The 17,802-nt window shown below is 32.3% G+C and overlaps 1 protein-coding gene across 1 annotated transcript in view; it reads right to left on the reverse strand.

Moving 5' to 3' along the window:
* Positions 1–17,802, reverse strand: part of LOC126884564 (WD repeat and HMG-box DNA-binding protein 1) — a 108,039-nt gene that overhangs the window by 19,555 nt on the left and 70,682 nt on the right. The window contains exons 8-9 of the mRNA XM_050650531.1: positions 15,862–16,034; positions 3,148–3,405 (exon numbers count right to left, since the gene is read on the reverse strand). Of these exons, the coding sequence (XP_050506488.1) occupies positions 3,148–3,405; positions 15,862–16,034 (431 nt within the window). The remainder of the gene's footprint in view (positions 1–3,147; positions 3,406–15,861; positions 16,035–17,802) is intronic.

Raw genomic sequence — 17,802 nt, forward strand, 5'->3', positions numbered from 1 at the left:
TTCGATTCACACAAGATTTCCACCAAAATTTCTTCCAATCTCTATCTAATATATTATTTTCTTACTCTATATTTTGTTAATAATTGATGGATTCGACCGTTACTTGATGGAAGTTCATTTTATCTAACAATAAAACACGAAAACGTTTGTTTTCTATACTTCCACAAAATTTATTATATCTAAATGACTACAGCTGTTTCGGCGGAGTGCCTTTCTCAAGTAATATAGTTTACAATGTGTTTGCCTTTTTAATCTTCAACTGAAGAGGTTGAGGAGTGGGGAGCTGTTTGTCTCGAGTTGGTCATTCAGAATTATATCTGTATTTTTCAGTTTATTAATTTCCATAGATTCTAAAAAAGATAGCTATATTTTGTTGTATTTTAATATTTTAATTCCACAAAAATCAAACTAATTTTATTATTGTTTGTGAAATATTGTTTAAACAATTGCATATTATGTTTAAAAATAATACACTTTTATTCTTTAAGTTAAAATATTTGAACAAAGAAAGTTTTTGCTAAAAAAAGTGTTATTTCAAAGGATAGAGTATGTGTTTTTATTTTGCAATAAACAAATTTATTTATTTATATCGAAATGTAATAAAAATTAAAATGTATCAATCATTATCAAAGGTCATTGGAATGCCCAATCAGAGCAAACTATCCGCTGTCCTGCGCGTAGCACCAATAATTAATGTTTATTTAAAAAATTTCCTGACGCCGCACAGTGGTTCCAAATGCTGAAAACGTGGTCATGAGGCGAAAAAAGGAGTCCCTATTTATTGATTTTCACGTTTACAGTTGTTTTTTCAAACTATCGTAGAGTCCTAATACGCAGATATGAGGATCAGACTGGATGTATTCTGGTTCACAACTCATGAACAAGTGGACCATGTCCGGGGTTATTTTGGCCGGCAGAGAAAGTGAACAAGAACTCGTATATTGAAAACGCTGTAAAACGTTTTGTAGTTTATCAATTTTATCGCTGTAAAGCACATTCTTCTTTTTTAAGTATGTAGTAATGTAAGGTGTAACCTAAATCAACATTTATTAACAATAAATGCCTTAAAATTGTTAATGCATAAATAGTGAAAATATACTTAAAATAATTAAAAATTTGTAAAGATGCATTCCAAAAGTACAAAATTCTGCATAATTCTGCGACTAATGTTTATTAATCTTAAAATATACAGTAAGGAGATACAGAATCACTTTGGTTTAGCTGCCTATAACTGCCTATGCATTACTGGCAGTTGTTTGAGTACAAAAGTGGGAAAGGACTCATATTACATGATTCTGGCGATTGTGGAGTATGTATGGGCAGTTGTACATAAGTAATATCTTCTGAATATTGTACTTTATAAAGAAAATACATTGGTAATCAGTAGTTTCAAAAGTCCCTTATAGTATAACATTTTAAACAAAAATGCGGCTAAAATAAAATTTTAGAACTTGTTTCGTCCATATTGGATCCGCCATTTTGTTTAAAAAAAAGTAATGTTAGATTTGTAAGCAGCTACCTTAACCTACCAAATCTGACAAAAAAATTTTCTTTTTGATTGATATTTTCAATTTCTTTCCGCCATGTTGGTTCCGCCATTTTGTTTTTAAGAAAAAATAATGCCAGATTCGTAATCAGCGATGCCAAAAACCCTTAAGAACGAAAGTAATTCCAATATGTATAAACAATATACGCTTTTAAAGGTCCATGACCACGTTTTCGGCATTTGGAACCACTGTGCGCCGTGGTAATTAATCGATTTAAATTTTGCAAATTGCAAATGAAAGGTACAGTACACTTCTATACGCAAAAAAATTTCAACTTGCTATCTGCTTTATTTTCAGTCCTGTAACATTTTGAAAAAATGAATTTCTTTTGCAAAAGCTGGATTGCAAAATTGATTTTGCAAAATCTATTGAAACGATCTTAATGAAATTTACAGTATTGTTTTACTGTATCATAAAGTTTTTCTGGGTGAAATATGAAGGTCCTAAGTGTAGCATAAATGGTTGAAAAACGTAAAATGCGAATACTTGTTTTTGTATGGTTTTTCGCAATTATTGCTATTTTGCAACAAGGGTGACTATTTTTTACATTTATAACCAATTCTATATTGTAGGATTGTAGGAATTACGCAACTTTTATGTCAGTACAACTTTTCTCGTAAATGAATACTTTTAAAGTTATAATCAAAAAACGAAGAAAAAAATCGAATTTTTCCTTCATTTTTTGACATTTTGATTATTTAAACAATGTTCCGGACCTTTTTGAGAGAGAGGATAACTCAAATATTATTATTCGAGTTATTTTCAAGCAATTTCTGCAAAAAAAATTTGAGTCACCTCTCAACGTTAAAATGTATTAATATTTTTACAGATGCGCCCTGGTTTATGCATCCTTGATACACAAATATGAGCAGCATAAAATAAGGAAAGACAGCTTTAGATTTAATTCGATACAGGGGCCACCACCATCAGTTGACTATGTTTCTCCTTTTTAGAGTTATCAAAACTGCCTGTGGTGTACCCTAAAGTGAACTAAATCTGGCTGTCTAAACTTTTTCTCATGAGCATCTTTCAATGCGTCACAGTTTTTCGATTTTTTTCTAACGCATTAAATTGTATGTGACAGAAAAATACACACGTCGGTGATTACATTTCGTCGGTGACATTATAACATTTATTTTAGTTGTCAATAGATGGCGCTATAATCGAAAAACAAATTATTTAGGAATTATATAATATATCTACGAATATAATCTGTACAATTTATAAGACTATACAAATCAAAGAAAATACCATTTTATAAATGCAATAAACACAATTGACTTGTTTTTATGCCAAATTGCAAATAAAATGTGACACCTGTCAGATTTAACTAAAATGTCATGTTAGAATAAATGTTATAAATGTGTATTATCACGGACTTACCTTTTTTTCTATCATTTGTGGCGCACTGAAAAATGCTCATGAAAAGGACTATACTAACCAAACTAATAAACACTTATTTGCTATTGGACGCATTAGCGACATCTGTTTAAACAAAAGAGAATAGAGAAAATTATCTTTTAGGTCGGAATCTCTTAAATATAAAGCTGTTTTTCCTTGTGGATAAAGATCTTGGCACATTTCGTTTTGTTTTACTTACTGCAAATATTTTTATAGCTGTCTCTTTATACATCTTGTCAGTGTCGGGTATCTGCAACATCGACCATGTGAATAAGTTCATCTCCATTTGGGTTTTGTCATTGGTGGTTTCCGCAAATGATGGCTCTATGTTTATTTCGCACATTGTTGGACGAGGTGTGAAACCAGGATACATAGTACCTCTGCATTTGATTCCGCCCACTGTCTTATTGGATTCGAAGATAGTTGTTACAAAGAAACCATCGCCTGGCCTTTGTCGCTAAAAGTAACATTGAGGTAATATTTAATATTTTCAAACTAAAGTCAAGAAACAGAAACACACTATTTTACAAAGGTCATAAAGTAGAAAGCTAAAGACGTTTAATAATTAACGATCCAAATAGTCCTGTTGCCAGGGGGGTACAACGGCCTCCTTTATTCAGATGGGCTTACCCAAGTTTTTCTTATGTATTTTGACCCGTAGAACACGATTTTTTTGGGTAACAGTTGATCCGGATGTCGATTAGATTGTTATAAACAAAGAACTTGAGGAATTAAATAACAGTGATTTCTCGCAAATCAAAACATTTTTTGTATTTTTTGGATCATTCTAACCAAAAAATGTTCTTACAAGTTTTTTCGTAGGATGCATAGTTTTCGAAATAAACGCGGTTGAACTTTCAAAAAATTGAAAAATTGCAATTTTTGAACCCGAATAACTTCCGATTAAAAAATAAAATAGCAATTCTGCTTATCACATTTGAAAGTTCAAGTCAAATTTTATCGGTTTTGATTATTTGCATTGCTAAAATGTTATTTTTTTTTATTGTTAAACAAAGCTATAATCACAGTGTTTCCCGTGCCCAATACATGCGTTTTAATGCATTCTACGTAAAAATAGCCTCGCTTGCACTTGTGCCTACTCTACATACTCGTTCGATTTTAAAAGGGAGATCATTGAAAACTTCACTCAAGCACTATGTGTTTATAGCTTTGTTTAACAATAAAAAAATAAATTTTTAACAATGCAAATAATCAAAACCGATATAATTTTACTTGAACTTTCAAATGCGGTAAGCAGAATTGCTATTTTATTTTGTAATCAAAAGTTATTCGCGTTCAAAAATTGCAATTTTTCAATTTTTTGAAAGTTCAACCGCGTTTATCTCGAAAACTATGCATCCTACGAAAAAACTTGTAAGAACATTTTTTGTTTATAATGACCCAAAAAATATTTTGAGAGAAATCGCTGTTATGTAATTCCTTAAGTTCTTTGTTTATAACAATCTTATCGACATCCGGATCAACTGTTACCCAAAAAATTCGTGTTCTACGGGTCAAAATACATAAAAAAAACTTGGGCAAGTCCATCTGAATAAAGGAGACCGTTGTACCCCCCTGGCGGCAGGACTAAAAAGACTTTTCTCAATTTTGTTTTAATCCCGTCTTGCTCAGAAACAAGTAACTCATTTTTTGTCGTTGTTTAGCACTTTCGTCAAGCCCAGTATACATAAAATTATGTTCCTCTATCTAAAAAATATTTGCGTATTGAGATATTCGAAGGAAAGCTATTTAGTCTTAGTGCAGTCAATGAGGGTATTTGACTACGAATTCCATCCTATTGCAGCAATTTACTTGATATTTTCACAGAAGTAGGGAATAGCTCAAGAAATAAAGTCTACCCTGTATCATATCCCGCTTTTATCTGGGGTGGAAAATTTTTTAGGTTAAAATAACCACGGAAGTGGCTAGAGAACCTAATTCTGAGCAAAAACTGTTCTATATTTTTTTAAAACTCAATACGTATTGAGTTATTCGTGGTTGAAAATTTGCCATTTTTATTGAAGAATTACATATTTTCGGATGGTTTTTTGCGAATACCTTAAAAACGACGCATTTAACGAAAAAAACTATAAAACATTTTTGTAGCTCATGACAATCAAAAAAGATTCGCTTATTCATAAATATTCTAGTTCTTCTTCTTCCTTCTTGTATGTAGGCTTTAAAGCCTGTTTCTTCTTCAATATTATCCTCCTAAATTGTTTAGGTTATCGCACCACCTTTTTCTTGGTCTGCCAATACTTCTTCGTCCATTTGGTGACTTATCTCGTGCTATTCGTACTATCCTATCCTCTGCCATTCTACTAATGTGTTCGTTCCACTCCTGTTTCCGTTTTGTCACCCATCCATTTATGTCTTCTATATTGCATGATCTTCTTATGTTTTCGCTCCTCTCCCTATCCAACAGACTTTTCCCTGATATTCGTCGGAGTATTTTCATCTCTGTTGTTTCTAGTAGTCGTCTCGTTTTAGATGTGTCAGGCCTTGTCTCCGCCGTGTATGTTAATATAGGTCTAATTGCTGCTTTATAGATTCTTGCTTTTGTGTCTTGTCTTAAGTGTTTGTTCTTCCAGATTGTGTCATTAAGAGATCCCGCCGCTTTACTTGCTTTTAAGCTTTGTTGTCGTACTTCCTCTTCAACATCTCCGTAACTGGTTATATCAATTCCCAGATATCTAAACCTTGCTTCCTGCTTTATTATTTTCCCATCAATTTCGATTTTACATCGTAGTGGGTATTTAGATGTTGTCATACATTTGGTTTTTTCTGCTGATATTATCATATTGTATTTCTTGGCTGTTGTATTAAAGATGTGTGTTAATCTTTGGAGATCGTCTTCTGTCTCGGTGATTAATGCGGCGTCGTCTGCATAACACAATACTTTGATTTCTTTATTCCCCATTCTGTAACCACGACCTTTACGTACTGCTTCTATTATTTCGTCCATTATTATATTAAAGAGCAGTGGGCTTAATGAGTCACCTTGTCTGACTCCACTTTGTACTGGTATAAACTGCGTTAGTTTTCCATTTATCTTTGCCTGTATTCGATTATGAAAGTAGATGTTTTCGATGGTTTGTATAATATTTATTGGTATGTTTCTTCCATACAGTAAATGTAAGACGTCTTCGACTTGGATGCGATCGAAAGCCTTTGTCAGGTCTATAAAACATAGATATGCTGGTTTATTGTACTCAATGGCCTTTTCTGTGATTTGTCTCAGTACAAATACGGCGTCTACGCAGGATCTTCCGGATCTGAATCCTTGTTGTTCATCTGATAAAGTTGTTAGTTTATTGATTTTGTTGGTTAGGACTTTTGTGGTTAGTTTAAGTGCGGTGTTTAGTATACCTCTATAAGGGATCTTCTTTGTCTCCTTTTTTGAACATTGGTATCATTATGCTGTTTCTCCATGCGTCTGGTATCTTGCAGTGCAATATTAGTTTTTGTATAAGTTTTGTCATCTCTAGGGTTATACTTTCTCCTCCGTATTTTAGAAGCTCGTTGGTTATTCCGTCTGGTCCTGGTGACTTCCTATTTTTGAGTGAATTTATGGCTACCCCTACTTCCTGAAAACTGATTTCAATTTCGTGTCTTAATTCAGGTAGGTTATAATTTTGATTATGATTTTCCTTTCCTTTAAACAGTTCCGTCAAGTATCTTTCCCATTCGTTTGCTGGTATGTTATTGTATTCCTTCAATTCTGCCATTTCTTTCCGTTAGTTTCTTATGAATCTCCATATTTGTTTTTGTGTTCCGTAGAAGTCGCTTTCCATCCTTTTTGTAAACTGTTCCCAGTGTTCATTTTTTGTTCTTCTTACCAATTGCTTTGTTTCATTTCGTATTCTTCTATAGGTGTCTCTGGATTCTGGAGTGTTTGATGTTTTATACTTCATGTAGGCGTCTCTCTTCTCTTTACATTTGTCTTTTATTTCTTTTCTGAACCATGGTGTATTGTTGTTGTTACTTTTGTTCAGTATGACTTTGCGTTTTCCTAGAGCTTCTGTTGCTGCCTCTTCAATATTGTTTTTAATTTTCTCCCAGCTCGCGTTTATATCTTCGATGTCGTCTATCTGCTTCAGCTGTATCTTCTGTGGTAGCCTCCTTTGGTACATTTCTTTGGTAGAATCGTTCCACAGTGATTCTACATTGAATTTTTCCTCGGTGATTTCCTGTGGAAAATGTTTTGGTGTTAGTTTCATTCTTATTTTTGCTAGGACTAATTTGTGTTCACTCCCTGCGTCTGCTGAGTTTAAAGTTCGAATATCTAGAATCTGCTCTGGGTGGATTTTTCTATTAGTGACTATAAAGTCAATCATAGATTTGTGCCCCCTGGAGTTTTCAAACGTATATTTATACTGAAGCTTATGGTCGAAAAATGTATTATTGATTCGCAGTTCGTTAAAAGCACAGAGATTAGCCATGAGTTCTCCATTTGAGTTGACATGGTTTTCATTGAATCTTTGTCTTACTCCTGGAACTATTTAATTTCCGATTCGTGCATTAAAATCCCCCATAAGAATTAAGTGTTCTTCATGAGGTATGTCGTCCAGGATGGTTTCCAACTGTTCGTAGAATGCCTCTCGTTCCTTCTTAGGTTTGCAGTCCTCGGGGCTATAGATAGATATAACATTTAATTTTTGGTAGTCCATTGTGATGTTCATATGTATTATTCTTTCGGAGATGTAACGGCAGTTACTTATGTTGTCTTTAAATTTTTTATGGACAAGTATACCTACACCTGCTCGTGCTCGTTCTTCTTTCTACACTCCACTATATGCTAAAATATATTGGTTATAGTCTCTTTGACCTTTACCTTTCTTCTTGGTTTCTTGGATTGCACAAATGTCTATGTTTTTGTTTATCAGTTCTTCGATTATCTCTTGGTCTTTGTTGTTGAACGAAGTTATGTTCCATGTTGCTAATCTGATTGTTGGCTTCTTTTTCCTTCTCGTTTTCCTTTTCTTTGCGTGGTTCGTCATCTTAGGTTCCGTCGGGTTCCGAGGCTTTATATCGGTTCTTTGAGCCTTGTTTTCTTTTATAATGGGTAGGATGCTAACCTGGCCCATCAACCCTCCTCTTTTTTTCCGGGCTTGGGACCGGCTGTGAGTGTGAACGTGACTTCTGAGCTACTCAATCCACTCAGTCTTCGCGCTCACAACCCCCACGCAGAGTTAATATTCTAGTTGTAACTAGTTGTAATTCTAGTTGTAAGAATAATAATATTCTAGTTGTAACACAAAAAGATATATGGCAAATGAAAAGAGATTTTTTGAAGTTATACTTCTTTAGGCGCAATTGAGAGTAAAATTTCATAATACTGTGCGCATGCGTACACAGACAGTATGGCGTTTAGTTGCTGAATAGTTCAAGTTATGTATAAATATATCAGTGCAAGAAAAGGTGTGAAAAGAATATACTTATTAGTGTTTTTAGTAAATATATTTATTATAATTTTTGTGTCTTTGGATTTGTCTTCCTCAGGAGTAAGATGAGTATTATTAAAACATTTTATTGTATATTTATTATACCTAGTTGTCTGTTTGTTACCGTGAAGTGTCATTAGGTACGCCCGAACCGATACAGACAAAGTCCTCGTAGCGTATTTGATATAGCATTCGGCCAGAGATCGAGAGGTCTTGAGTTCGAGTCCGGAGCAATCCTATACTTTTTTTTAATTTTTTTGAAAGCGGTAAGCACAAAATTAGTTTGGTGTTTAAAAAAATTAAAACAAACTGTTTAAAGTATATTTATTTTTAAGAAATCATATAATAGAAGTATAACTTCTTACGTGCGTACAAAGTACACACACATTCTTTTTTGTTTGGTTCATGCTCAAATCAGTGTATGCAATTTGAAATAACAGAGAAATGTCGATTTTAGGGGTATAATGCTAACAATACCTTTTGTAGGCTTGAAAAGACCTTTAAAATGAGCACTGTTAAATGTCGATTACATTTAAACTAAGCGAGATATGGTGCAAAAAATGATGACTAACGTATTTTAAGAAAAAATGAGAAGTATATTATTTAACCCCTCATCCAACAGAATTTAAATGCATCGTTTTCCTTCTACAATACCTTTTATTATGTATAATAGTGTTATTTCTATATTCAAAAAGTTGGACTGGTTCAAAAGCTTGGTTTTAAAAAAATCAGATCAAATTATACAGGGTGATTGATTAGTGTGAGGAAGCTCAGTAGATCTGTTATAGTAAAAATTACAAAAAAAAGTTACTGACCAAAATTGTAGGCAGCTCTAAACTCCACATTTTAAAATTAGTTACAATCTTACAGGGTGTTCCATAAGATGGTGGCAGACCAAACTTATGTTTTTTTAAATGGAACACCCTGAATTTTATTTTAAATTTGAAATCTGCTTCACTTCCACATCACAACAATGTAAAGTTTTATTATGTTATACCGGGTACTTAAAAAGTTATAGCCAATATTACCTGAAAATTGTATCAAGTTTAACTCCCTGTATAATTAAAAAGGAGTATAGGAACATTGATCTATTGCAACCATAGTTTTTTAATATTTGTTAAAAATTATAAAAAATATTCGTTTTCATAATATTCGTTAAATCAAATACAGGATAAGTCAAAATGTAAGTACATTATTTTCTTGGTAATTTTAAATATAACACCCTGTATTTTATATCACTCTCGAAAAGTACTAATATCGTACTTCAAATTTTATGGAGTACTCCCTATACCTAAAGTTATCAGTTTTCTAGATATTTTTATTTTTCCATCAAAGTATTAATTTGGTAGATATTTTAACGTTTACCAATAATTATTGTGAGTTGGCCATGATTGATTTGTCAGAAACTGACAGTTTGACATTATTGTTTATTAATTCAGTAACGAAATAACGGCGCAGAAAAGAAAACAATTTATTTTAAATAACATTTATAAAAAATAACCGACGCAAAATTAAAAAAAATAACAACACAAAAAAATAAAAAACAACAGTAATTATAACTTATCTTACTTAAGTAAGGTGTTCAAAATGACCTCTCAAAACATCTATGCATACTTTAAAGCGGTCATTGAAAGAGTTGCTTACATTACTAAGCATTTGTAAAGAAATATTTTGAAATACAATTCGGATTCTATTTTTCATATCATCTCTTGTTGTTGCAGGTATTTTATATACTTCGTTCTTAATGTAACCCCAAAAAAATGAGTCCATTTTATTAAACTCTGGTGACCTTGGGGGCCACCTTACTGGTCCATCCCTTCCGATCCATCTTTCACCAAACTGATCATTAAGTTCACCACGTACTAATTCGTTGTGGTGCGCAAGAGCACCGTCATGTAGAAACCACATTTGTTCACGTATATTAAGTGGAACCTCTTCTTATAATATCGGTAACTGATTTACGATGAAATCTAAATAAATCTCACCATTTAAATTATCTTCAAAAAATATGGTCCTACTACATGGTTACCGACGATACCTCCCCACACATTTAGAGACCATCTTGTTTGACTATGTGTTACTATGTGGTATGGATTACTTGTTGAATAGTAGTGAAAGTTATGCCTATTAACAGAACCGTTTCGATGGAATGTAGCTTCATCACCAAATAGGACATAATCAAAAAAATCTCTCTGCTCATTAATTTTTTCTAAAGCCCATTCACAAAATACTATTCGTTTCTGAAAATCATCATTATTTAATTCTTGGTGCTTTTGAATATGATAAGGGTGCATCTTGTTTTTAGATAGAATGTTTTGAACAGAGTAGTAACTAAGTTCTTGTTCATTGGAAATACTCCTTATACTTGTGTGTGGGTTTTCTGTAACTGCCATCAACACAATCATTTCGTTTTCCTCTGTCACACTAGTTTTTGTTCGTTCATGTTTTTCATAATCCACTGAACCAGTGCGGTTAAATCGATCTTTCAATTTTTCAGATGTATCTTGTCTAGGTTGCCGCCTATCTGGAAACCGTTCTTGATAAATTCTAGCTGATAGGAATGAATTTTTATTGCATTCCCCCAAAATCCAGATCATATCTACCATTTCATCAGTAGTAAAATTCATTATTGCTAATTTAAATTGAATTAATTACTGAATTACTAAATAATGATTGTTGCTAATTTACGGTGTACGGCAATACTGAATTAATAAACAATAATGTTAAACTGTCAGTTTCTGACAAATCAATCATGGCCAACTCACAATAATTATGGGTTAACGTTAAAATATCTACCAAATTAATTCTTTGATGGAAAAATAAAAATATCTAGAAAACTGATAACTTTAGGTATAGGGAGTACTTCATAAAATTTGAAGTACGATATTAGTACGTTTCGATAGTGATATAAAATACAGGGTGTTATATTTAAAATTACCAAGAAAATAATGTACTTGCATTTTGACTTACCCTGTATTTGATTTAACGAATATTATGAAAACAAATATGTTTTATAATTTTTAACAATTATTAAAAAACTATGGTTGCAATAGATCAATGTTCCTATGCTCTTTTTTAATTATACAGGGAGTTAAACTTGATACGATTTTCAGGTAATATTGGTTATAACTTTTTAAATACCCGGTATAACATAATAAAAGTTTACATTGTTATGATGTGGAAGTGAAGCAGATTTCAAATTTAAAATAAAATACAGGGTGTTCCATTTAAAAAAACATAAGTTTGGTCTGCCACCATCTTATGGAACACCCTGTAAGATTGCAGCTAATTTTAAAATGTGGAGTTTAAAGCTGCCTACAATTTTTGTCAATAACTTTTTTTTGCAATTTTTACTATAACAGATATACTGAGCTTCCTCACACTAATCAATCACCCTGTAGAGCGCATTTTTAAATTTTCTTAAAAAATCTGCCTTTTCCTCCATGTAACTTGAAAATGATAAGAGATACGAAAAAAATGATACAGTACAAAAATGTAGGATAGTTTCTAACAAATTTTGGTTGATTTTCATTACTGTAGCATAAAAATTCTTAGAGATATCACTACTTTAAGTTAGGTTGGTAGCGCGAGTATCACCTTTATTGCACCTTTTAACCCTTTACCTTTTAAAAAGTGAAGATTTTGAATAGATGTGATCAATATAGTTTTATAGTACTTGAAATTTCCTATAAAATGTTTTTTGACTGGATAAGGTATATTTAAAATGAATGGAGTTATAGTAAAAAAACCAAACAACTTTTTTTAATGGGGCTTATAAGAATTTTGGAGTAGAAGAGAATGGGATCTCGGTCTACCGACTACTCACTTTTCACAGTTGCTGTTAAAAAGCACTACTAAAGCACTAAAATTGGCATGGCTCGTACCTAGATTAGATGCATTTTACATTTTAATATTTAGTAATATTTTAATCTTTAGGAATATTAAGACTAAATATCATGTTTTTCTTTGATTAACTATTTATATGGGAAATAAGCCACAATTAAATTGAAAACAAAATTTATTAACGTTTCGACGCCCAAATCGAGGTCGTTGTCAAAATACAAAATACTACTAAATTAAACAAAAATGTTGTTGCTAAGTAAAATATTCTTCTAATAATTTATTTAATCTGACTCATTTATATTGGCAATTCAGACATATATTATACATTTGAAAGTAGAAGACTTTAAAATGATATTGCCAATATGTATTTATGAGTTGCATTCCTGGGACGACTTTACTGAAAGATAAATCATAGCATGTGATCTGTCTTTAAAAAGACAACCAAATGCAACGATGACAGTAAAATTCTCGCGTTAAAATTCCTTTATCGTTTATACATAAGGAATTGTCAAGATTGGATTGAATGGAACAGAACAACTTAGAACGGGATCCTACAACATTCACAAGAAATAATACAAGGAAAATATCAATACCATATATATAAAAGGACTATCCGAGATACTTAAACAATAGGAAATAAATTCAACATTTCAACAACATTCAAAACAACAAACACATTGAGACCTATGCTATCTAAAATAGCCCAGTCGGGATACCATTTGACCTTAAATTAGGAGCTGCCCCAAATTTTATTTTGCCAATCTTTAGAGGGGGTCAATAGTAGTGTAAATTTAAAATCTCGACTGAATTTCACCGTTGCGTTAGCCGCCATCTTGATTTTAAACGAGAACAGTTTTTGCTCAATATCTCCGTCATTTTCGACTTTTCGATAAAAAGTATACATACTGAAATTGTTGAAAATACGATTTTGTATAATTTCGTTTATTATATTTTTTTTTTCGTGCGGTCGATATTTTCCGAGTTATGGGGGGAAAATACTGACAGAGCATAATTATGGAACTATTGAATTATCTCGTTTATTATTAGTTTTACAACAAACATGTACGTGTACAACAATGAAGAGAATTTAATTTTCTGCAATTTTGGTCTCTTTAATTTTTTTGTTAAAATCAATATTTAAGATAGTACGTACGCGGTAAATGTGCGAGGGTAAGACCTGATTGATTTTATAGCAATTGTTTTTGTTCAATATCTCCGCCATTTTCAAATTTTCGACAAAAAGTGTAAGTGCTGAAATAGTTGCAATTACGATTTACTACAATTTTTTGAGAAAACCAGTGGCGGGTCTACGAGGGGGGGGAATGGGGAAATTCACCCCAACAGGGTCCAATATTTAAAAAAATTGTTGGAATATAAAAATATATTAGCTGACATGAAAATTAAAATATCGACAGACAAATTCAACCAATAAAATCCGGTAGTTAATAAAATAAAGTGAACTTAATGCATATAAGATATTATTTATGTCTTTTATGTAGTTAGTTTGGTTTGTGTTTCATTGGAAGTTTAAAAAATTGTGTAAAATATTATTCTCTTTATTTTTGTTTATGTACAATTATGTCGTAAAGTTAATAATAAATGAGACAATTCAATAATTATGCTTCCCCTCTGGTTCCACTATTTTCCCAGTTAACTCGGAAAATATTAATCGGATAAAAAAATTGTGCAATAGAATATGTAGGCAATTGCATTTCCAAAAATTTTATTTCCTACCGTTTTTGTCGAAAAGTTGAAAATGGCGGAGATATTAAGCAATAACGGTTCTCCTTTAAAATCAATATGGCGGCTAATGCAACCGCGGAATTCAGTCGCGATTTTAAATTTACACCAATATTGATCTCCCCTAATGGATAGAATTATAAAATTTGGGGCAGCTCAGAAACAAGATTCAATTCAATAATTAAGCTCCCCCCACCACTTTTTACTATTTTCCCACTTATCTCGGAAAATGTCAACCGCATGAAAAAAATTGTTAAAAAGTAATTGTAGGAAATCATATTTGGAACAATTTAAGTTTAAAATGGCGTAGATTTTGAACAAAAACAGTTGTTATAAAATCAATCAGGTCTTACGCTCGAGCAAATACCGCATACGTACCACCTTAAATATTAATTTTAGCAAAAAAATGAAAGAAATCAAAATTGTGTAGAATTTAATTCTCCCTATTTTTGCATAGGTACATTTTTGTCGTAAAACTAATAATAAACGAGATAATTTAATAATTATGCACCAACTGTCACTATTTTCCGCCATAACTCGGAAAATATCGACCGCACGAAAAAATTATAATAATAGAAATTAAAGAAAATAACATTTTTAACAATTTTGGTTGATATACTTTTTGTTGAAAAGTTGAAAATGGCGGAGATATTGAGAAAAAGCGGTTCTCGTTTAAAATCAAAATGGCGGCTAACGCAACGGCGGAATTCAGTCGAGATTTTAAATTTACACTACTATTAACCCCCTCTACAGATCAGAAAAATAAAATTTGGGGCAGCTCCTAATGCAAGGTTAGGCCTGTTATTAGTCCAACCCGACTGGGCAAAAACTAAACCTAACAATGAACAAGAAAGAACAAAGAATTGCATTTATAAAATACCTTGTGAATGCGAGCAATCTTATTTAGATGAAACATCAAGACCATTAAACGTTAGAATAAGTGAATGGAATAAGTCAGTCTTATATTAAAAATAGAGAATTTGATAGATCTCAAATATGTCAACACGCATGGGATAATGAACATAGAGTTCAGTGGAGAGATTCAAGTATAGTCCTGAAAGAATCAGATAGTAAAAAGAGAAAAATCAAAGAAGCGGCTCTAATTATGCTAAATGGAACCAATTGTGTCGCAAATTCCTCGGTAGAATGCAGTAGGATGTGGTTACCCATACTGAAAGAGGAAGTCAATAGAAAGAAAATACCACGATTAATAAGTCAATAACATATCGAGTTAGTACATATTTTATATTTTAGTATTACTTATTGTATATCTATGTATTATTAATATTATTTATAATTTAAACTATAGTCAGAATTTGGTATTAGTTTTTTGAGAGTAAATTAAATGTAAGACCAAACACTTACGATGACGGGATAGTATCACGAGGTTTTTCCTGGTTTTCCCTCGTGATTTACTATGGAATCTCTAACGTGAGAATTTTACTGTCATCGTTGCATTTGGTTGTCTTTTTAAAGACAGATCACATGCTATGATTTTTTTGTGACGGATATTCTTGAGTTGGGGTTGATTTCATGTAATCGAATGAACTATCTTTCAGTAAAGTCGTCCCAGGAACGCAACTCATAAATATTGGCAATATCATTTTAAAGTCTTCTACTTTAAAATGTATAATACATGTCTGAATTGCCAATATAAATGAGTCAGATTAAATAAATTATTAGAAGAATATTTTACTTAGCAACAACATTTTTGTTTAATTTAGTAGTATTTTGTATTTTGACAAAGACACCCGATTTGGGCGTCGAAACGTTAATAATTTTTTTTTCAATTTAATTGTGTCTTATTTCCCATATACATAGTTAATCATAAAAATGCCACAAGGAAATAGCTTCAGAACAACATGTTTTTCTTTGATATAACTTACATGTTTGGTAGTATCACAGAAAGGTATCCAAGTATTTGTGTTATGTGGGTACATTGACAACATGCCCAGTGAATCCATCATTCCTGGTGTACCAACATCAGAGAATCCCAACCACATCAATGTCGATTCAGGTCCCAAGGCTGAGCCGATGTCTTTACATACAATCGAAGTGCCTGAAAATTAACATAATAAAAATAAACATAAGGAAAATCTGATAATACAGTAATGTATGACAAAAAAATGAAATAAACTAGAATTTAAGTGTGACGATTCAGTAATCAGTACCAATAGCAGCTAATAGAAATAAGATATTTTCAAAGGTTAACATGTTCGTTTATTTTATTAAACTTAAAAAAAACATCCAGTATATGATTTTAATTTTTAATAAAACAGCCTTTAGGTTCAACTATAGTAAACTTTTTAAAAAATTTCCGCAGGGCTGCTATACATAATATAATTCCCCGTTAAAATTACCACGTAATTGTTTTGACTAAAGTTGTCGATGGTTTTTGTTTGCAAATATAGAAGATAATCCCTCAAAAAAGGCGTCTAAAGAATTCTTTCACGGTTTTTGCTGTAAATTTTAAAGAATCGCTTGGATTGACATGAAATTTGGCATACGCATAGCTAATTTGTCAAAGAAAAAAAGTTATATGGTGCCGATGTGTGCTATTGCCCTGGGGGTGACTTTCACCCCATCTCGGGGGTGAAAAAATATATGTCCAAGAAAGTCCCGAAATGGATAAACTGACTAATTTTAAGCAACTTTTGTTCTATAGAGTTTTTTCACCAAATCAACACTTTTTGAGTTATGTATTTGCAAGTGAATATGTTAATTTTTCAACAAAATAACCACGTTTTTAGACGGTTTTCGCAAATAACTCAAAACTTAAGCATTTTGTCGAAAACAATATCTAAATCATCTTGGAGGAGACTACTAACTCAGTGAGAGCTTTATTAGTGGACTGTTTAGCATAGGGTGAATTTAAAATAGAATAAAAAAAATAACAGTAAAAAAACCAGACCTTAAAGTAAATTGTAATAAAAATATTTCCTACCTTGTCATTTCTCGTTGCACAAGCTGGAGCAGGCCTGCTATTGTTCGTACTGCTATTGCTGAGTAGTATATATCACTCGCGAGGACTATATTGAGTTTCTATACACTTTTCGGAATAATTGTAAGTGACTGTTAACCAAGAGAGTTGGTTGGCGAATTGTCTTTTTAAAATGAGGCGAGTAGGCAGGTAATTACATACAAAAAACTTTAAGGTTTTTACTTGAAAATAATGATAAAAATTAATACATACTCACTGAATTAGGTATTGGCCTACTCGTATATACGGGGTGTCCCATAATATTGAAAAGAAAATGAATTAAAATATTCTTTACAAAAACAAGAAAATTAAAAATTGTTATTCCTACTTATGTGGACGAACCACAACCGCCCACCACAATACGCAGTATTGTTACGGCTCAAAAGGCAAAGGACATAATTTTACTATAGAGCGTTTATATATACCACTATTAGTTTTCACTGTGGCCACTCTAACTATACCATCAGATCCAGGATGAACCTCAATTATACGGCCCAAAGGCCATTGTAGCGGGGGAATATTATTTTGACGGATTACCACTAAGGTACCTAGTTGGACGTTTGGAGACGGAGAATTCCATTTAGCCCTTTGATGAAGAGTTTGGAGGTACTCCTTAGACCACCGTTCCCAAATCTGTTGGTGCAACTTATTTAATAATTGCCAACGATTCAACCGATTGTGCGGAACATCGAGCAACGTTTCTTCGGGCGGAGCACTCAAAGGCTCCATGGTCAAAAAATGTCCTGGAGTTAACGCACTAAGATCGTTTGGGTCTGAACTTAACGGGCATATTGGCCTCGAATTCATGATGGCCTCAATTTGAGAAAAAATAGTATATAACTCTTCA

This window comes from Diabrotica virgifera, chromosome 5 (genome assembly GCF_917563875.1).
Source record: "Diabrotica virgifera virgifera chromosome 5, PGI_DIABVI_V3a".
Lineage (NCBI taxonomy): Eukaryota > Metazoa > Arthropoda > Insecta > Coleoptera > Chrysomelidae > Diabrotica > Diabrotica virgifera.